The 23,411-nt window shown below is 44.9% G+C and overlaps 1 protein-coding gene across 3 annotated transcripts in view; it reads left to right on the plus strand.

The window, feature by feature from the left end:
* Positions 1-23,411, plus strand: part of LOC112257499 (cingulin-like protein 1) — a 31,974-nt gene that overhangs the window by 3,038 nt on the left and 5,525 nt on the right. Inside the window, exons 2-15 of one of the 3 annotated variants that reach the window (XM_042323632.1) lie at positions 539-2,101; positions 2,313-2,425; positions 4,163-4,268; positions 5,453-5,557; positions 6,640-6,788; positions 7,343-7,487; positions 13,234-13,446; positions 14,437-14,544; positions 15,068-15,169; positions 15,249-15,353; positions 15,585-15,737; positions 16,103-16,273; positions 17,633-17,785; positions 22,968-23,057. In XM_042323632.1, the coding sequence (XP_042179566.1) occupies positions 638-2,101; positions 2,313-2,425; positions 4,163-4,268; positions 5,453-5,557; positions 6,640-6,788; positions 7,343-7,487; positions 13,234-13,446; positions 14,437-14,544; positions 15,068-15,169; positions 15,249-15,353; positions 15,585-15,737; positions 16,103-16,273; positions 17,633-17,785; positions 22,968-23,057 (3,177 nt within the window). In that variant the 5' untranslated portion in view covers positions 539-637. Of the gene's footprint in view, positions 1-538; positions 2,102-2,312; positions 2,426-4,162; positions 4,269-5,452; positions 5,558-6,639; positions 6,789-7,342; positions 7,488-13,233; positions 13,447-14,436; positions 14,545-15,067; positions 15,170-15,245; positions 15,354-15,584; positions 15,738-16,102; positions 16,274-17,632; positions 17,786-21,535; positions 22,069-22,967; positions 23,058-23,411 lie in introns of those variants that run through there. The other 2 variants (XM_042323653.1, XM_042323695.1) reach the window with 2 other exon arrangements.

Genomic DNA, 23,411 nt, shown 5'->3' on the forward strand with positions numbered 1-23,411 from the left:
AAAAACGAACGTGTGTTTTTGTTTTTTGTTCCGTAACTGACTCTCTCATAATCATAAACATGTGGATGACACAAGTCTGGTCGGAGTGTGTGTGTGTGTGTGTGTGTGTGTGGATAATGATAGTCTGGTTGGCGCGACCACGGACAGTGGTACTCGTCATGCAGCAGTATTGTCCTGTATACAATAGTTACACTGTTAGCTCACTGAATAAACTGTTTTCTATATCAATGTGCTGCGTGTTGATGTTGGTGTTTTCTCTCTCTCTGTGGCTAACTGGTTAGCGCAGCTGTCTCTGAGTGACATCAGATGCACTTGGGATGTCATTGTTGTCAGTTGGTCCACATGACTTCTCTCTGTTTTGTAAACAGTCATCTCATCCAGCTGATGCCATAGAAAGTGATGTATTTTTCACTGGGGTTAAACTGTTGTAAAGACAGGGGTGGTTATTGGAGCCTCCAGGTTAAGAAGAGTCGTGGTAATGGTTAGTCAACTAATAATGCATCAGCCTCTAACGTGTTGCATTTGGCATCTTTTATAGCTGTGAACCTCTTCAGTTCTGAGGGAGGTCCTCTATTCATTCAGGACTAGTGTGGACCCAGCAAACACACAACGTTGTCTTAACGTTGACTCTCTATAAATGGAGTCTCACAGACACGGAGTGAGTGGCTCTTCTCCAGACTTCAGTAGAATACAACAGGGCTACAACATGCAGCAGCCTAGGCCTGGTCCCAGAGGCAGCCCTCGACCTCACAGCGACAGCAGCAGCATGTTCGGGGTTAGGGTACAAGTTCAGGGAATTGAGGGTCTTCCTTACGTTGTGTTGAACGGGGATAGTAGAGCAGCTCTGCCATCTGGTGGCCTGGAGAGCTACAGCAGGAACTGGGACCACCAGGAAGTGTTTGTCAATGCCCACAGCCAGTCTGAGTACACCTTCATGGTGAATGATGGGCGATCTTCATTCGGTACTCCCAATGTGGAGCGATCTTCATTCGGTAGTCCCAATGTGGAGCGCAGACCTCCCAACCACCAGAGGGAGTATGCTCGTGGAGGTGCTCTGACTGAGGTTAAGGAATCACAGAGGATTCCGCTGGCGTCCGCTGCGTTCATGTTCGACTTCCAGGAGTCACATTTACAGCAGTCACAGAGGACCGTGCCGACATCTAACACAGTGTTGAACTTCCAGAGACACCCAGAGCTGCTGAAACCCTACAACCCAGATAGGAACAGCCTCAGCCCCCTCCTAGCCTCCACCCGAAGACTCTCTGTTCCGCCCACTCAGACAGCCTCTGTACCTAGGCCGGGACATCTCACCACATCTCTCCAGAGTGGGGCAGAGGCCACCCTGATCCAGGCAGCAGGGTCTAGACCAGGAGCAGCCAGGATCCCTCTGCCTGCTGGGGGTGTAGAGTGGGCCCCCACCCCTGTCTCGACCACCAGCCAAACCCAATGCCCAGGCCCTGTCTCAGCCCCCACCCAGGCCCAATGCCCAGGCCCTGCCCCTGTCTCAGCCCCCACCCAGATCCAATGCCCAGGCCCTGCCCCTGTCTCAGCCCCCACCCAGACCCAATGCCCAGGCCCTGCCCCTGTCTCGGCCCCAGCGCCCCACCACTCTTCTTTGGCCACCTTACTAAGCCCCCCAAACGAGGTCACCAACATCCCCAGAAGATACCCAAACTCAGTGTACACAGAGCCCATCTCCTCCATAGGTAGCCTGATCAACCAGTTCGACAGCCCCCAACAGATGGGTCGAGCTGGGCCTAGGAGAGGGAGGATAGCCCCTGAGGACCGAAGGAGGTCACGTAGCGTGGACAGCAGACAACAGTGTCACTCATACCCATTGGACCCCTCCAGCCCTGCCTCGTTCATCAGAGGGGCCAGGGGAGAGACTTCAGGAGGATCCACCAGCGCCCCAGGGTCACCTAAGGTGAGAGGGGCCAACGGACCCTCCACTGTAATGTTTAATAGACTACAGTGGGAGGAGAAGGAGCCTAGCGGGAGGTCATCCAGAGCGGTGAATGTGCTGTACGGAGTGGAGGAGACCTCCATGACCAGATCCAGGTCTCTCAACCACACTGAGGAGGAGTCAGAGAGAGACATTCAGGTAAAGAGATTAGCTTTAGAGGTTTTACCCGGTTTAAAGAGTTAAAAATATATATATGTATATTCCTTGATTCCATCTATGTTTTTCCTTGCTACTGTGCCTTTGCTTGCTCTTTGAGGGTCCAGGTCGGGTTACTGTAAAGCATTCTTTTAACTTTTGTGATTGATTGATTGATACACCTTGATATCCTGTTGTGTGTTCATTTAATCAGATCATCACTCCAGATCTTCTGGGAGGTCAGAGGGGTCAGCACGAGGTCTCAATTGAACCACAACCAAATGAAGACACCGCCAAAAAGATACTGTTCACTTACCTCAATGATGGGTGAGTAACACTGGACTAAATCAACCACTCAGTACTGTCTTGATTCTTTGACCTGTTTAACCTTTATATTACCTAGAGTTTTTTTTTTAGGTGTGACATAACTTCCTTGGAAAGATACCAGCTAGAATGTTTTCCCCAAAGAGAGTTGGGATCAATTCCGATCTCATTCCATTTCCAACGAGGAGAATTGGAATTTCAGTTTACTTTTTGAATTGATTGAATTAAAATGGAACTTAATGACCCCCGATCCTGATCTCAAGTGACCATTACACATTTCTCATATCCTGCCTTTGATGAGCTGAGGGAGAGAATGTGACATACAGCTGTTAGTCTGATAAAGGATTGCTGTTTCAGCTGTGTGTGTGTGTGTGTGTGTGTGTCTGTGTGTATATGTGTGTGTGTGTGTGTATAAGTGTGTGTGTGTGTGTGTGTGTGTGCTCACACACCCCCCACACACGCCAGCTCAGGAATACAGACTACGATGATGAACACCCTTACAAATAGCCAACAATGGAATATCTGTTTCACCTCCTCACTGTAGTGAGTTAAAAAAAAAAAACTGGCAACATCTGAAATATGTCGGTCCTCTGAAGCTCAGTTAGTATAGAATGGAGCTTGCAAATCCAGGATGGTGGGTTCGATTCCCGGGGACCACCCGTATGTAAAACGTATGACTGTAAATTGCGTTGGATTAAAGCATCAGTTGAAATGGCACCTATCAATATCGACATTTGAAACGTGTCAGTTTTAGTCTGGCGTTACCACTCAACCAAGGTCTTGAACGAACATATGGAGGCTCTGTCAGGCTCTGTTTGTAGCACAAAGCTAAATTCCTTTAATAAATTAAACACTAGTCACTTTAGTGGGGAGGCAGGGTAGCCTAGTGGTTAGATCGTTGGACTAGTAACTGGAAGGTTGCAAGTTCAAACCCCTGAGCTGACAAGGAACAAATCTGTCGTTCTGCCCCTGAACAGGCAGTTAACCCACTGTTCCTAGGCCGTCACTGAAAATAAGAATTTGTTCTTAACTGACTTGCCTGGTAAAATAAAAATAATGGCACTTTAATAATGTTTACATATCTTGCATTACTCATCTCATATACTGTATTCTATACTACCTATTGCATCTTAGCCTATGCCGCTCTGACATTGCTCATCCATATATTCTTATTCCGTTCCTTTACTTAGATTTGTGTGTATTAGGTATTTGTTAGATATTGCTGCACTGTTGGGAACTAGAAGCACAAGCATTTTGCTACACTCGCATTAACATCTGCTAACCATGTGTATGTGACCAATACAAGTTGATTTGATTAGTACCCTTCATTATCTTACATACAGAATACCTTCAGATTTCCCACACACAGTATCTATATATGTGGTATGTTGTTCTACATGCTAGTTATATGACTGGGGTATGTTGTTCTGTGTGCTAGTTATATGACTGTGGTATGTTGTTCTGTGTGCTAGTTATATGACTGTGGTATGTTGTTCTGTGTGCTAGTTATATGACTGGGGTATGTTGTTCTGTGTGCTAGTTATATGACTGTGGTATGTTGTTCTGTGTGCTAGTTATATGACTGTGGTATGTTGTTCTGTGTGCTAGTTATTTGACTGGGGTATGTTGTTCTGTGTGCTAGTTATATGACTGGGGTATGTTGTTCTGTATGCTAGTTATATGACTGGGGTATGCTGGTGTCATTGAACTCCGTGTGTCTGTTTGTTGGTATTCCCTCAGGACTACTGATAAAACCTCAATCACTGAGAAGAAGGTGAACCTGGTGTTTGACAGAATCAGCCAACTGAAGTGGAAGACTGCAGAGAACGTGGAGGAGGAGATCAGGGTGAGGTTAGATGACATGGTTCAGGGGATCCCCAGCCCGGACATGGTTCAGATGGATGGCTGTGCTGCCCTAGGGGATCCCCAGCCCAGACGTGGTTCCAGACGTGGGATCCCCAGCCCAGACGTATGCTGCCCTAGGGGATCCCCAGCCCAGACATGGTTCAGGTGGATGGCTGTGCTGCCCTAGGAGATCCCCAGCCCAGACCTGGTTCAGATGGATGGCTGTGCTGCCCTAGGGGATCCCCAGCCCAGACGTGGTTCCAGACGTGGGATCCCCAGCCCAGACGTGTGCTGCCCTAGGGGATCCCCAGCCCAGACATGGTTCAGATGGATGGCTGTGCTGCCCTAGGGGATCCCCAGCCCAGACGTGTGCTGCCCTAGGGGATCCCCAGCCCAGACGTGGTTCCAGACGTGGGATCCACAGCCCAGACATGTGCTGCCCTAGGGGATCCCCAGCCCAGACGTGGTTCCAGACGTGGGATCCCCAGCCCAGACGTGTGCTGCCCTAGGGGATCCCCAGCCCAGACGTGGTTCCAGACGTGGGATCCACAGCCCAGACATGTGCTGCCCTAGGGGATCCCCAGCCCAGACGTGTGCTGCCTTAGGGGATCCCCAGCCCAGACGTGTGCTGCCCTAGGGGATCCCCAGCCCAGACGTGTGCTGCCCTAGGGGATCCCCAGCCCAGACGTGTGCTGCCCTAGGGGATCCCCAGCCCAGACGTGTGCTGCCCTAGGGGATCCCCAGCCCAGACGTGGTTCCAGACGTGGGATCCCCAGCCCAGACGTGTGCTGCCCTAGGGGATCCCCAGCCCAGACGTGTGCTGCCCTAGGGGATCCCCAGCCCAGACATGGTTCAGATGGATGGCTGTGCTGCCCTAGGGGATCCCCAGCCCAGATGTGTGCTGCCCTAGGGGATCCCCAGCCCAGACATGGTTCAGATGGATGGCTGTGCTGCCCTAGGGGATCCCCAGCCAAAACCTTTGAGAACCACTGCTGTAGTTTACATAGACGGTTGAGACTTCCATATAGAAGCATGTTATACGAACACATTCATATCTTTGTAAATACCTTTGTATTTCCGTGTTGTATTTCAGTGTAAAGGAAAGAAAAGTACAGTAGGGTAAAGTACTGTGTCTGTCTGTGAGGCAGAAGCAGGTTGGTGATGTGTTGTTGGAACTGTTTGTAGGATTATGCTGCGAAGGCCAAGGAGGCGAAGGAGCTTCAGAGGACAGGAGCAGAGCTGGAGAGAGAGGTGTCACAGCTGAAGACACAGCTGGAGCATAAGATCATGGTGCAGTACAGTACAATATACAGTACAATTCACAATACAGTACAATACAATAAGGTGTGATACGATACTGTACAATATACAATATAGTACAATATACAGTACAATAAGGTGCGATACGATACAGTACAATATGATACAGTGCAGTACAATACATAGTACAGAATACATTACAGTACAGTACGATACAATACAGTACAGTACAATACAATACAGTACAGTACAATACAATACAGTATAATACAGTAAGGTACAGTACAGTACAATACAATACAGTATAATACAGTACGATACAATACAGTGCAGTACAATACAATACAGTATAATACAGTAAGGTACAGTACAGTACAATACAATACAGTATAATACAGTACGATACAATACAGTGCAGTACAATACAATACTGTATAATACAGTAAGGTACAGTACAGTACAATACAATACAGTATAATGTAGTACGATACAATACAGTGCAGTACAATACAGTACGGTACAGTACAATACAATACAATATAATACAGTACGATACAGTACAGTACAATACAGTGCAGTACAGTACGATACAATACAGTATAATACAATACAGTACAATACAGTACGATACAATACAGTATAATACAATACAGTACAATACAGTACGATACAATACAGTATAATACAATACAGTACAATACAGTATAATACAATACAGTACAATACAATACAGTATAATACAGTACGATACAGTGCAGTACAGTACGATACAATACAGTATAATACAGTACGATACAATACAGTATAATACAGTACGATACAATACAGTGCAGTACAATACAGTATAATACAATACAGTATAATACAGTACGATACAGTGCAGTACGATACAATACAATACAGTATAATACAGTACGATACAATATGGTACGGTACAATATAGTACTTTTAGCAAGAGATTTGTACTTGTTTTCTCCTTATGTGCATGGAGTCCAGCTCGGACACGTTTATTCTCACTAGTACTCATTTTGTAGATGGCGTTATTTTTGTGGTGATCGTCATATGTGGTTATTGTTTACCTACTTTAGTTGAATGCACTGTGTGTCCTGCAGAGTGGTCGGAGTCTGGCGGAGGTGTGTTACAAAGCCCAGACAGACATGAAGACTATTCAGGAGGAACTGGACAGGAGACAGGAAGAACTCTCTACGCTACGGGATAGGCTGGCTCAGATGGAGGCGGAGCTCGAGGTCGCCATAGAGGAGTAAGAACATTTCCACAAGTGCATAGTTGTCTAGAAGTCATTTTGGGATTGTGTTTAGGACCATAATCCACCTTGATGATTATTATTAGTCCCTATCCCCTAAGAACTCCTGTAGCACAACAGTATCTCTACTTGCACATTCTCATCTGCACATCTATCACTCCAGTGTTCATTTGCTAAATTGTAATTACTTCACCACTATTGACCTATTTATTGCCTCACCTCCCGTACTCCATTTGCACACACTCTATACAGATTTTTTTTTCTATAGTGTTGTTGACAGTACATTTTGATTATTCCAGGTGTAACTCTGTGTTGTTGTTGTTTTGTGTCGCACTGCTTTTGCTTTCTCTTGGCCAGGCTGCAGTTGTAAATGAGAACTTGTTCTCAACTAGCCTACCTGGTTAAATAAAGGTGAAATATATATTTTTTTAAAGGATCTGAAAGAATTGAACAGGTGTAAGTAAGCATTTCGCTAATTGCCTCACAACGTCTTGACATAGTATGATTTCTCTGGTGCTCTGTAATATTAAATATTAATATTCTATTGCCAGGCTAGTCCGGGTGAAGACTGAGAGAGAGCAGGGCCGTACAGAGATGAAGGACCTTCAGCAGCAGCTGTCTGAGATGCACGATGAGCTGGACCAGGCTAAGAACACAACACAGGCAGACGGCACAGAGAAACAGCTCCTTCTAAAGGTAAGCACAGAGAAACAAGCTCCTTCTAACGTTAAACACAGAGAAACAGCTCCTTCTAACGTTAAGCACAGAGAAACAGCTCCTAACGGTAAGCACAGAGAAACAAGCTCCTTCTAAAGGTAAGCACAGAGAAACAAGCTGCTAACGTTAAGCACAGAGAAACAAGCTCCTAACGTTAAGCACAGAGAAACAGCTCCTAAAGGTAAGCACAGAGAAACAGCTCCTAACGTTAAGCACAGAGAAACAAGCTCCTTCTAAAGGTAAGCACAGAGAAACAAGCTCCTTCTAAAGGTAAGCACAGAGAAACAAGCTCCTTCTAACGTTAAGCACAGAGAAACAGCTCCTTCTAACGTTAAGCACAGAGAAACAGCTCCTAACGTTAAGCACAGAGAAACAGCTCCTAACGTTAAGCACAGAGAAACAGCTCCTAACGTTAAGCACAGAGAAACAGCTCCTAACGTTAAGCACAGAGAAACAGCTCCTAACGTTAAGCACAGAGAAACAAGCTCCTAACGTTAAGCACAGAGAAACAGCTCCTAAATTAAGCACAGAGAAACAGCTCCTAACGTTAAGCACAGAGAAACAGCTCCTAACGTTAAGCACAGAGAAACAGCTCCTAACATTAAGCACAGAGAAACAAGCTGCTAACATTAAGCACAGAGAAACAGCTCCTTCTAATGTTAAGCACAGAGAAACAGCTCCTTCTAACGTTAAGCACAGAGAAACAGCTCCTAACGTTAAGCACAGAGAAACAAGCTGCTAACATTAAGCACAGAGAAACAAGCTCCTAAACGTTAAGCACAGAGAAACAGCTCCTTCTAACGTTAAGCACAGAGAAACAAGCTCCTTCTAACATTAAGCACAGAGAAACAGCTCCTTCTAAAGGTTAAGCACAGAGAAACAGCTCCTTCTAAAGGTAAGCACAGAGAAACAGCTCCTTCTAAAGGTAAGCACAGAGAAACAAGCTCCTTCTAACGTTAACCACAGAGAAACAAGCTGCTAACGTTAAGCACAGAGAAACAAGCTGCTAACGTTAAGCACAGAGAAACAAGCTGCTAACGTTAAGCACAGAGAAACAGCTCCTAACGTTAAGCACAGAGAAACAAGCTCCTTCTAACGTTAAGCACAGAGAAACAAGCTGCTAACGTTAAGCACAGAGAAACAAGCTCCTTCTAACGTTAAGCACAGAGAAACAAGCTGCTAACGTTAAGCACAGAGAAACAAGCGCAGTGGTTAAGGGCGCTCCACTGCAGCGCCAGCTGTGCCACCAGAGACTCTGGGTTCGTGACCAGGCTCTGTCGTAACTGGCCGCGACCGGGAGGTCTGTGAGGCGACGCACAATTGGCCTAGCGTCGTCCGGGTTAGGGAGGGCTTGGCAGGTAGGGATATCCTTGTCTCATCTTGCACCAGCGACTCCTGTGGCGTGCCCGGGCGCAGTGCACGCTAACCAAGGTTGCCAGGTACACGGTGTTTCCTCCGACCCATTGGTGTGGCTGGCTTCCAGGTTGGATGCGCGCTATGTTAAGAAGCAGTGCGGCTTGGTTGGGTTGTGTATCGGAGGATGCATGACTTTCATCCTTCGTCTCTCCCGAGCCCGTACGGGAGTTGTAGCGATGAGACAAGATAGTAGCAACTAACAATTGGATACCACGAAATTGGGGGTAAAATAAAATAAAAAACATTCTGTTTATTCCAAGTGTATACTTTGAGTTGTATGTTTTATAAATGAGGTTTCCTGGACCGAGATTAAGTCTAGTTCTGGACAACGACAAACTTTCAGTGAAGAGTCTCCCTTGATTTGTAATCCGGGTCTTAATCCTATTATACAAGTTGTCTTTATTATGGACCTGTCTATGGTAGGACGTGGCCCAGCCATGTGACACACACAGACGCACATAATAATAATAATAAATTATATTTAATATAGCGCTTTTCTACCAACTGAGGTTCTCAAAGCTCTTTACATAGGAGGAAACTCACCTCATCCACTATCAATGTGTAGCACCCACCTCAGTGATGCACCTCAGTGATGCACCTCAGTGATGCACCTCAGTGATGCACCTCAGTGATGCACCTCAGTGATGCACCTCAGTGATGCACCTCAGTGATGCACCTCAGTGATGCACCGTGATGCACCTCAGTGATGCACCTCAGTGATGCACGGCGGCCATTTTGGTGCCAGGAACGCTCACCACACAGCAGCTATCAGTTGGAAAGGTTGAAGCACAGGGTTTGAGTTCGAATTACTGGATCATATCAATTAACATACCCCAGTCATATAACTAGCACACAGAACAACATACCCCAGTCATATAACTAGCACACAGAACAACATACCCCAGTCATATAACTAGCACACAGAACAACATACCCCAGTCATATAACTAGCACGCAGAACAACATACCCCAGTCATATAACTAGCATGCAGAACAACATACCCCAGTCATATAACTAGCATGCAGAACAACATACCCCAGTCATATAACTAGCATACAGAACAACATACCCCAGTCATATAACTAGCACACAGAACAACATACCCCAGTCATACAACTAGCATGTAGAACAACATACCCCAGTTATATAACTAGCATACAGAACAACATACCCCAGTCATATAACTAGCACACAGAACAACATACCCCAGTTATATAACTAGCATACAGAACACCCCACATATAACTAGCACGCAGAACCCAGTCATATAACTAGCACGCAGAACAACATACCCCAGTCATATAACTAGCACGCAGAACAACATACCCCAGTCATATAACTAGCATGCAGAACAACATACCCCAGTCATATAACTAGCATGCAGAACAACATACCCCAGTCATATAACTAGCACGCAGAACAACATACCCCAGTCATATAACTAGCATGCAGAACAACATACCCCAGTCATATAACTAGCATGCAGAACAACATACCCCAGTCATATAACTAGCATGCAGAACAACATACCCCAGTCATATAACTAGCATGCAGAACAACATACCCCAGTCATATAACTAGCATGCAGAACAACATACCCCAGTCATATAACTAGCATGCAGAACAACATACCCCAGTCATATAACTAGCATGCAGAACAACATACCCCAGTCATATAACTAGCATGCAGAACAACATACCCCAGTCATATAACTAGCATGCAGAACAACATACCCCAGTCATATAACTAGCATGCAGAACAACATACCCCAGTCATATAACTAGCATGCAGAACAACATACCCCAGTCATATAACTAGCATGCAGAACAACATACCCCAGTCATATAACTAGCATGCAGAACAACATACCCCAGTCATATAACTAGCATGCAGAACAACATACCCCAGTCATATAACTAGCATGCAGAACAACATACCCCAGTCATATAACTAGCATGCAGAACAACATACCCCAGTCATATAACTAGCATGCAGAACAACATACCCCAGTCATATAACTAGCATGCAGAACAACATACCCCAGTCATATAACTAGCACGCAGAACAACATACCCCAGTCATATAACTAGCACGCAGAACAACATACCCCAGTCATATAACTAGCATGCAGAACAACATACCCCAGTCATATAACTAGCATGCAGAACAACATACCCCAGTCATATAACTAGCATGCAGAACAACATACCCCAGTCATATAACTAGCACACAGAACAACATACCCCAGTCATATAACTAGCACGCAGAACAACATACCCCAGTCATATAACTAGCACGCAGAACAACATACCCCAGTCATATAACTAGCACGCAGAACAACATACCCCAGTCATATAACTAGCAAGCAGAACAACATACCCCAGTCATATAACTAGCACGCAGAACAACATACCCCAGTCATATAACTAGCACGCAGAACAACATACCCCAGTCATATAACTAGCACGCAGAACAACATACCCCAGTCATATAACAACATACATACCCCAGTCATATAACTAGCACGCAGAACAACATACCCCAGTCATATAACTAGCACGCAGAACAACATACCCCAGTCATATAACTAGCACGCAGAACAACATACCCCAGTCATATAACTCAGCAAGCAGAACAACATACCCCAGTCATATAACTAGCACGCAGAACAAACCCCACATATAATAGCACGCAGAACAACATACCCCAGTCATATAACTAGCACGCAGAACAACATACCCCAGTCATATAACTAGCACGCAGAACAACATACCCCAGTCATATAACTAGCACGCAGAACAACATACCCCAGTCATATAACTAGCACGCAGAACAACATACCCCAGTCATATAACTAGCACGCAGAACAACATACCCCAGTCATATAACTAGCACGCAGAACAACATACCCCAGTCATATAACTGCAGAAACATACCCCAGTCATATAACTAGCTATCGCAGAACAACATACCCCAGTCATATAACTAGCACGCAGAACAACATACCCCAGTCATATAACTAGCATGCAGAACAACATACCCCAGTCATATAACTAGCATGCAGAACAACATACCCCAGTCATATAACTAGCATGCAGAACAACATACCCCAGTCATATAACTAGCATGCAGAACAACATACCCCAGTCATATAACTAGCATGCAGAACAACATACCCCAGTCATATAACTAGCATGCAGAACAACATACCCCAGTCATATAACTAGCATGCAGAACAACATACCCCAGTCATATAACTAGCATGCAGAACAACATACCCCAGTCATATAACTAGCATGCAGAACAACATACCCCAGTCATATAACTAGCATGCAGAACAACATACCCCAGTCATATAACTAGCATGCAGAACAACATACCCCAGTCATATAACTAGCATGCAGAACAATACCCCAGTCATATAACTAGCATGCAGAACAACATACCCCAGTCATATAACTAGCATGCAGAACAACATACCCCAGTCATATAACTATGCATGCAGAACAACATACCCCAGTCATATAACTAGCATGCAGAACAACATACCCCAGTCATATAACTAGCATGCAGAACAACATACCCCAGTCATATAACTAGCATGCAGAACAACATACCCCAGTCATATAACTAGCATGCAGAACAACATACCCCAGTCATATAACTAGCATGCAGAACAACATACCCCAGTCATATAACTAGCATGCAGAACAACATACCCCAGTCATATAACTAGCATGCAGAACAACATACCCCAGTCATATAACTAGCACGCAGAACAACATACCCCAGTCATATAACTAGTCATACCCCAGTCATATAACTAGCATGCAGAACAACATACCCCAGTCATATAACTAGCACACAGAACAACATACCCCAGTTATATAACTAGCATACAGAACAACATACCCCAGTCATATAACTAGCATACCCCAGTCATATAACTAGCATACCCAAGTGTGTCTGTGTTAGGACCTGGCCCAGCAGGATTATATCAATTAACTCAGTGTCTGTGTTAGGACCTGGCCCAGCAGGATTATATCAATTAACTCAGTGTCTGTGTTAGGACCTGGCCCAGCAGGATTATATCAATTAACTCAGTGTCTGTGTTAGCACCTGGCCCAGCAGGATTATATCAATTAACTCAGTGTCTGTGTTAGGACCTGGCCCAGCAGGATTATATCAATTAACTCAGTGTCTGTGTCTAGGATCTGGCCCAGCAGGATTATATCAATTAACTCAGTGTCTGTGTCTAGGACCTGGCCCAGCAGGATTATATCAATTAACTCAGTGTCTGTGTCTAGGATCTGGCCCAGCTGCGGTTGGACTTCCAGGGGCTCATTCAGGTGCAGGAGGAGCAGGAGGAGGTGCTACACTGGAGGGAGAGGGAGCTGACTGCCCTGAAGGGAGCCCTGAACGAGGAGGTGGAGAGTCATGACAAGGAGCTGGGCATTATGAAGGAGGTGCGCGACAAGGAGGTGCAGAAGCTCAGAGAGGAAGTTGAGGAGGTGAAAGAGGTATTGATAAGGGACATGCTACTGCTAGTAGAATCAGTGGTGTAAAGTTCTTTAGTAAAAATACTTTAAAGTACTACTTGAGTAGTTTTGTTTATCTGTACATTACTTTACTATTTATTTTTGACTACTTTTACTTCACTACATTCCTAAAGAAAATAATCTACTTTTTACTCCGTACATTTTCCCTGAAACCCAAAATTACTCGTTTTAATTTGGAATGTTTAGCAGGACAGGAAAATGGTCCAATTTACACACTCATCAAGAGAACATCCCCTGTCATCCCTACTGCCTCTGATCTGGCAGACTCACTAAACACACATCTTCGTTTGTAAATGATGTCTGAGTGTTGGTGCGTGCCCCTGGCTATCCGTAAATGATGTCTGAGTGTTGGTGCGTGCCCCTGGCTATCTGTAAATGATGTCTGAGTGTTGGTGCGTGCCCCTGGCTATCTGTAAATGATGTCTGAGTGTTGGTGCGTGCCCCTGGCTATCTGTAAATGATGTCTGAGTGTTGGAGTGTGCCCCTGGCTATCTGTAAATGATGTCTGAGTGTTGGAGTGTGCCCCTGGCTATCTGTAAATGATGTCTGAGTGTTGGAGTGTGCCCATGGCTATCCGTAAATGATGTCTGAGTGTTGGAGTGTGCCCATGGCTATCTGTAAATGATGTCTGAGTGTTGGAGTGTGCCCCTGGCTATCTGTAAATGATGTCTGAGTGTTGGAGTGTGCCTCGCGTTCCTAGGAAACTACTTTTACTCAAGTAGTATTTTATTGGGTGACTAATTGTTTCTATTAAGGTATCCTTACTTTTACTTGAGTGAGTGACTTTTCCCCCAGTGTCCCAAGTGACTAAATATATTTACATTTGTCATATATTAGTTGACTTTGAGTTTCAATGTGTTGTCATGCAGAAGGTTGTGAGTTTCATGCTAGGTTTTTTCTACTAATAATCCACCCATCTCCTGTGTATACTACCTCCTCTCTCCCTGCTAGAGTAACACAGTGCTGGGCCAGGAGAAGAGGGAGATGGAGGAGGAGAGAGGGGAGGCACGGGGACAGGTGAATCAGCTGATGCAGGAGAGGGAGGAACTGAGGGGACAGGTACTGCAGATGGATACACTACGTTACCCATAATGCTTGATACTACAGAAACCATAATGATGTACTACAATACCCATAATGCTCTATACTACAGAACCCATAATGCTCTATACTACAGAACCCATAATGATGTACTACAATACCCATAATGCTCTATACTACAGAACCCATAATGATGTACTACAATACCCATAATGCTCTATACTACAATACCATAATGATGTACTACAATACCCATAATGCTCTATACTACAATACCATAATGCTCTATACTACAGAACCCATAATGATGTACTACAATACCCATAATGCTCTATACTACAGAACCCATAATGATGTACTACAATACCCATAATGCTCTATACTACAATACCATAATGATGTACTACAATACCCATAATGCTCTATACTACAGAACCCATAATGATGTACTACAATGTCTCAGAGCAGGATTACTGATCTAGGATCAGTTGCCTCTTGTCCATTTGACGTGATGGTGTGTCCTGTCTCCTCACTAACCAAGGTGGAGGAACTGGAGAGTAGGGTGGAGCAGCTTAACCTCGTCATCAAGGACTCCAAATCCCTGCAGAGACAGCTGGTGAAATGCATAGAGCAACTCGGTGAGGTAGATGGAGATAAAGAAAGCTCACAAAATATAGACAATGAATTTAGATGTTATATTTATTACAGATGTGATTCCACAGAGGGAGAAACGGCAGGTTGAGGAGACTCTAGAGGAGGTGAGGGAGAAGGAAGAGGAGATGTCCCAGGCAAACAAAGCCCTTCTCGTACGTCTGGAGAATGTACAGGTGAGTGGATACAAGGACCATACAGGTCGTACTGTATCAGAGTCAATGGAATATACCTGATTCAGAACTCGCTGGTAAACATCTCCTTTAAGCACAGAGTACGTCCAACTTGGAAAACATGTTTGTGTTAGTTGTTGTTGTGGGAGCTGTTGTTGTGGAAGCTGTTGTTGTGGTAGTTCTGCCACACACAGTACATTCTCTGTGTGTGTGTGTGTGTGTGTGTGCCCACAGAGTGAGATGACCCAGCTGAACCACCAGCACAGGGAGATGAAGGAGAGGCTGAAGGAGGAGATGAGAAGAACAGAGGAGTTGAAGAGGATGAAGAGTGATCTGGACGAGGAGAGGAGACTGCAGAACAGCACTGTGGAGGAACTGCAGAAGGAGGTGAGGGAGGGAGAGAGAGAGGGGCTAGGTCATAGGTCACTGAGAAGAACACTGTGTTTCTATGCGGAGGAGTGGAAGATGTTATCGACCTCCACTTTACTGATTGTTACCACCCTACAGTGCTGCTGGGTTTTTAAATAGTTATAATAGTTATGCATTTACCCTAGAGTTGTCACCAGTACTAATGATAGGGGTTGTATGAATTTACTTTAAAACCTGTATCTGTCATGGGGGGGAGGATGTTAAATGAATACCGTTCAGTCTGTCTCACTCTTCCATCTCTCCCTCTCTGCCCCCCTCTTTTTCTCTGCCCCCCTCTTTCTCTCTGTGCCCCCCCGTTTCTCTCACTGCCCCCACCCCTCCAGATGAGTACTATAGTAGAGGGCTGTGAGGTGTCCACTGAGAAGCTCCAGCTCCAGGTTGATGAAGTCAGAGAGAAGAGCCACTCCGCGCTGTCTGAGCTCCAACAACAGCTGCAGGAAAAGGGAGTGGAGTTGGAGAAATCCCGACAGACTGCCAGAAAACTGCAGGAAGAGGTGTGGCACACATTTTTTCCCCCTGATGAGTCACCAATGGATGGATATCATATTCTAACTCTGATTATACTCTCTTTCTCTCTCTCTCTCTCTCTATTCAATTCAACTTTCTCTCTCTCTCTCTCTCGCTTTGTCTCTCTATTCAATTAATCTTTCTCTCTCTCACGCTCTCTCGGTCTCTTTCTCTCTTGGTCACTCTTTCTGTCTCTCACCCGTCAGAGATAAGGAGCTGAGGAATGGTTCTAGAGCTAAATCTCTCATGCTCTCTCGGTCTCTCTTTCTGTCTCTCACCCGTCAGAGATAAGGAGCTGAGGAATGGTTCTAGAGCTAAATCTCTCATGCTCTCTCTGTCTCTCTTTCTGTCTCTCACCCGTCAGAGATAAGGAGCTGAGGAATGGTTCTAGAGCTAAATCTCTCACGCTCTCTCGGTCTCTCTTTCTGTCTCTCACCCGTCAGAGATAAGGAGCTGAGGAATGGTTCTAGAGCTAAATCTCTCACGCTCTCTCTGTCTCTCTTTCTGTCTCTCACCCGTCAGAGATAAGGAGCTGAGGAATGGTTCTAGAGCTAAATCTCTCACGCTCTCTCGGTCTCTCTTTCTGTCTCTCACTCTTTCTGTCAGAGATAAGGAGCTGAGGAATGGTTCTAGAGCTAAATCTCTCACGCTCTCTCGGTCTCTCTTTCTGTCTCTCACCCGTCAGAGATAAGGAGCTGAGGAATGGTTCTAGAGCTAAATCTCTCACGCTCTCTCGGTCTCTCTTTCTGTCTCTCACCCGTCAGAGATAAGGAGCTGAGGAATGGTTCTAGAGCTAAATCTCTCACGCTCTCTCGGTCTCTCTTTCTGTCTCTCACCCGTCAGAGATAAGGAGCTGAGGAATGGTTCTAGAGCTAAAAGGTTTATCAGGAGAGGAGACTGTGAAGTAAATTTCTGCTGTAAACATGTTGAGATGACACTTTACCTGGTGTTTATGTTCTCTGTGTGTGTGATCTATGTTGTGTGTTAAATTCTGTGTGTGGTATGTGCTATGTTCTGTGTGTGTGTGATCTATGTCGTGTGTTAAATTCTGTGTGTGTGATGTGCTATGTTCTGTGTGTGTGTGATCTATGTCGTGTGTATGTGTGGTGATCTATGTCGTGTGTGTGTGTGATCTATGTTGTGTGTTACGTTCTGTGTGTGCTATGGTGTGTGTGTGTGATGTGCTATGTCATGTGTTAAGATCTGTGTGTGTGTGATGTGCTGTGTGTTTGTGTGACGTTATGCTGTGTGATATTCTATGTCCCTGAATCTGTCTCTGACTGGGTTTGAACCAGAGTTGTCTACCTATGTTCTGTGTGTTTATAATATGATGTGTGTGTGTTCAGCTGCTTCCCCTGGAGCAGGGTCTGGAGCGGGGTCGTAGGGAGTGGGAGGAGGCCCAGCAGAGAGGCAGACAGCTGGAGAGGAAGGTGGAGGAGCTGGAGGAGAGGAATGCACACGCCCACGAGGACCACGCCCGACAGGTCAAACTCATGGAGGTAATGTGTGTGTGTGTGTGTGTGTGTGTGTGTGTGTGTGTGTGTGTGTGTGTGTGTGTGTGTGTGTGTGTGTGTGTGTGTTATGGAGTGGAACACACACACCCTGAGAACCACTCCCGAGAGGTCCATCTCATGGAGGTACTGACTGAAGGCTGAACTCAAAACACACACTGTTGGACATAGACCCCTGTACTGTAGGACATAGACCCCCTGTACTGTAGGACATAGACCCCCTGTACTGTAGGACATAGACCCCCTGTACTGTAGGACATAGACCCCCTGTACTGTAGGACATAGACCCCCTGTACTGTAGGACATAGACCCCCTGTACTGTAGGATATAGACCCCCTGTACTGTAGGACATAGACCCCCTGTACTGTAGGACATAGACCCCCTGTACTGTAGGACATAGACCCCCTGTACTGTAGGATATAGACCCCCTGTACTGTAGGACATAGACCCCCTGTACTGTAGGACATAGACCCCTGTACTGCAGGACATAGACCCCCTGTACTGCAGGACATAGACCCCTGTACTGTAGGTCATAGACCCCTGTGCTGCAGGACACACTGTAGGACATAGACCCCCTGTACTGCAGGACATAGACCCCTGTACTGTAGGACATAGACCCCCTGTACTGTAGGACATAGACCCCCTGTACTGTAGGATATAGACCCCCTGTACTGTAGGACATAGACCCCCTGTACTGTAGGACATAGACCCCTGTACTGTAGGACATAGACCCCCTGTACTGTAGGATATAGACCCCCTGTACTGTAGGACATAGACCCCCTGTACTGTAGGACATAGACCCCCTGTACTGCAGGACATAGACCCCCTGTACTGTAGGTCATAGACCCCTGTGCTGCAGGACACACTGTAGGACATAGACCCCTGTACTGCAGGACATAGACCCCTGCAGGACATAGACCCCTGTACTGTAGGACATAGACCCCCTGTACTGTTGGACATAGACCCCCTGTACTGTAGGACATAGACCCCTGTACTGTAGGACATAGACCCCCTGTACTGTAGGACATAGACCCCCTGTACTGTAGGACATAGACCCCCTGTACTGTAGGACATAGACCCCCTGTACTGTAGGACATAGACCCCTGTACTGTTGGACATAGACCCCCTGTACTGTAGGACATACTCCCCCTGTACTGTAGGACATAGACCCCTGTACTGTAGGACATAGACCCCTGTACTGTAGAACATACTGTAGGACATAGATCCCTGTACTGTAGGACATAGACCCCCTGTACTGTAGGACACACTGTTGGACATAGACCCCCTGTACTGTTGGACATAGACCCCTGTACTGTAGGACATAGACCCCCTGTACTGTAGGACATAGACCCCCTGTACTGCAGGACATAGACCCCCTGTACTGTTGGACATAGACCCCTGTACTGTAGGACATAGACCCCCTGTACTGTAGGACATAGACCCCCTGTACTGTAGGACATAGACCCCCTGTACTGTTGGACATAGACCCCTGTACTGTAGGACATAGACCCCCTGTACTGTTGGACATAGACCCCCTGTACTGTAGGACATAGACCCCCTGTACTGTAGGACATAGACCCCCTGTACTGTCATAGACCCCCTGTACTGTCATAGACCCCCTGTACTGTAGGACATAGACCCCCTGTACTGTCATAGACCCCCTGTACTGTCATAGACCCCCTGTATTGTAGGACATAGACCCCCTGTACTGTCATATACCCCCTGTACTGTAGGACATAGACCCCCTGTACTGTTGGACATAGACCCCTGTACTGTAGGACATAGACCCCCTGTACTGTTGGACATAGACCCCTGTACTGTAGGACATAGACCCCCTGTACTGTTGGACATAGACCCCCTGTACTGTCATAGAACCCCTGTACTGTAAGACATACACCCCCTGTACTGTAGGACATAGACCCCTGTACTGTAGGACATACTGTAGGACATAGACCCCTGTACTGTAGGACATAGACCCCCTGTACTGCAGGACACACTGCAGGACATAGACCCCCTGTACTGCAGGACACACTGTAGGACATAGACCCCTGTTCATTTCTTTCTCTCTTCCCTTCAGATTGTGTTAGGAGCGCCCAGTGTGTTTTTGTATGCTATGTCTCCTTTGTGTTGTTTACCTGTCTCTATTTATACCTGTAGACTGACATGGAGTGGAAAAGCACAGCGCTGGCTAATCCTCGCTGACAAATCTAATTGTTGTTAACTGATGGCAAAACATTGACTTCACTGTTGACTCACCATTGTTTGATACTGAAAGGTCAAAGGTCCTGTTTTCACTTGTAAACAGAACAGTCCGAGTTGATGGACCAGTCTGTACAAATATAACTAATGTCTTAATAGTTATAAGGCTATGGGGTCCTGCTTTATAATGACGTGCAGCTTCATAAAGCCTTCATAAAGCCTCCATAAAGCCTTCATAAAGCCTCCATAAAGCCTTCATAAAGCCTCCATAAAGCCTCCATAAAGCCTTCATAAAGCCTCCATAAAGCCTTCATAAAGCCTTCATAAAGCCTCCATAAGGCCTTCACAAAGCCTTCATAAAGATTTCATAAAGCCCTCATAAAGCCTCCATAAGGCCTTCATAAAGCCTTCATAAACACTACATAAAGCCTCCATAAAGCCTCCATAAGGCCTTCATAAAGCCTTCATAAACACTACATAAACACTACATAAATGTGTTACAAATCATCTATAACTATATGCCATGCTTTATAAAGGGTTCATAAATGTGGCTTAATGATGTGACATAACCCACTATGTCACATATGGCATAAACCTTTCGTTAAGGGTGGCATAAGCACCGCTTAATTAATAAAGGCTTAATAAATCATAAATTGGTCATTTATTTGACCTTGGTACATGTTTTAAAAACCACAAGTTTAATTCAAAAGTCACTTAAATATGAATCATTGTTCATGTTTAGACAATTCTTTTTCATATATCACACATTTTTCTATTATCGCTCTTTATGATGTATGCGTAGTCACTTTACCCCTACCTACATGTTCACATGACCTCCATTACCTCGACTAACCTGCACCTCCGCAAACTGACTCGGTACCGACTGTACATAACCACGTTATTGTTGATTTTTAATGTTACTTTTTTCTACTTGAGTTTATTTAGTAAATATTTTCTTAACTGCGTTGTTGTTTACGGGCTTGTATTCAGCGTTTCACGGTAAGGTCTTTCGCCTGTTGTATTCGGCGCACGTGACAAATAACATTTTGATTTATTTAGAACATTTCCAAAATTCCGGAATTACTCATTTTTTTTTATATCGCTGATCATGTGATGAGTTTGTAAATCAAACGCTCACTTGTGCTGCCACTGGACAGCAAAAAAAAAACAAGTAAGTTCACTTTTATTTATTGTAATTTTTAAATGAGTTTGTAGTAGTTCAGTGTTGAGTTAGATTACATACTGTAGCTACCTCCAATTGTACATTCAAATCATTATGGTGACCTTCACAGCAATCGGTAGCTAACCGAAATGTAGCTGGCTAGCAGGCTCCACTAAATACAAATCCGCCTAGATACAGCCACGTCTCATAGCCACATCATGGGATTTGTAAATGAAAGAGGAATATAATAAAACAAATTGAATGAAGTTTCCCCATCTCCCCATTTTTAGAGTCTCTGGCGCAGCACAACCCTTATGCAGATGGTGAGACAAAGACATTTTCTAACAGACCTGCTAACTTTCTTTGTTATTTTTAAGGTTGGAATCAGCCCACAGTACTTCCAGCAGGCTGATAGGCAAGAACCATTCGCCCACCAACTCAGGGACAAACTACACTATTCCCAGTCCTGTGTAATGTTCAATGCACAGTACATTGCTGCACTTCGTGGATTTGTATTTGTTGTTTTTAAATGTACAAATAAAAGCAAATGTATCATTTAAACATGGTTTTAGTTGTTAATGATGATGGGGGCTGGAGGGGACGGGACAGGAGGTGAGCTGGATCCCTAACCCTATCTAATGAATGGCAAGTTTGATGCGTTGGTCCACCAGACCATTTGGGCCGGAAGTGTCTGAGAACGAGATTAGGTGTAATGTGACTAACGTGACATCACTTTAGAGCGTATGACATCACTTTAGAGAGTATGACATCACTTTAGAGCGTATGACATCACTTTAGAGCGTATGACATCACTTTAGAGAGTATGACATCACTTTAGAGCGTATGACATCACTTTAGAGAGTATGACATCACTTTAGAGAGTATGACATCACTTTAGAGCATATGACATCACTTTAGAGAGTATGACATCACTTTAGAGCGTATGACATCACTTTAGAGAGTATGACATCACTTTAGAGCGTATGACATCACTTTAGAGCGTATGACATCACTTTAGAGAGTATGACATCACTTTAGAGCGTATGACATCACTTTAGAGAGTATGACATCACTTTAGAGAGTATGACATCACTTTAGAGCATATGACATCACTTTAGAGCGTATGACATCACTTTAGAGAGTATGACATCACTTTAGAGAGTATGACATCACTTTAGAGAGTATGACATCACTTTAGAGCATATGACATCACTTTAGAGAGTATGACATCACTTTAGAGAGTATGACATCACTTTAGAGCGTATGACATCACTTTAGAGCGTATGACATCACTTTAGAGAGTATGACATCACTTTAGAGCGTATGACATCACTTTAGAGAGTATGACATCACTTTAGAGAGTATGACATCACTTTAGAGCATATGACATCACTTTAGAGCGTATGACATCACTTTAGAGCATATGACATCACTTTAGAGCGTATGACATCACTTTAGAGCGTATGCCATCCTTCAGCACAACATGCCACCCTTTATAAAGCACACGTTTTATAGCATATTCGACATAGTGGGTTTTAAACTTATGTCACATTTGACATGGGTGATTATGTCATACAGTTACGCCACATTTATGAACCCTTTATAAAGCATGAAGTAAGGTTATAGATGCTTTGTAACACATTTATGTAGTGCTTATGAAGCCTTTTATAAGCTGAAAGTCATTTAAATGCGGGACCGAGATGTTCCTAAATACATAAAGGCACCTACACAAGGACTTCATAACTCATTCATAACCCTTAAATAACACATCCATAAGCACTACATACGTATTACACGTCTCTTTCCCAGGGTGAGGTGAGCCATCTGGAGCGTGATCTGAGTGAGGAGAGGAACAGTGCAGATCTCCTGATGGACAGAGTGGACCAATGGAAACAACAGGCCAGTACACACACAACACACACACACACACACACAGGGCCCTCCTCCACCAATGGCAGACAGCCAAGCATACAATGTAGACTGGGTCATAGAATCATGCTAGATGACTCAGACTTTACATGAACACATTTAGGTCTGAATGCTCACGTTTCCTGCTCTGCCGTTTAGTTGCTTGCTAAGGAAGTTCAGTTTTTTTTCTTCTTTTTTTCTCTCAGGTTTACTGAGTTTGTGTACAGTATGTTTGTGAAATGCTGACACAGCTGTGTGTGTGTGTGTGTGTGTGTGTGTGCGCGCGCTGGTGAAGTAGGCCATGGGAGCAGATCGGTTCAGACTAATTGACACAACTCTGTTTTG

The sequence above is a fragment of the Oncorhynchus tshawytscha genome, linkage group LG01 (genome assembly GCF_018296145.1).
Source record: "Oncorhynchus tshawytscha isolate Ot180627B linkage group LG01, Otsh_v2.0, whole genome shotgun sequence".
NCBI lineage: Eukaryota > Metazoa > Chordata > Actinopteri > Salmoniformes > Salmonidae > Oncorhynchus > Oncorhynchus tshawytscha.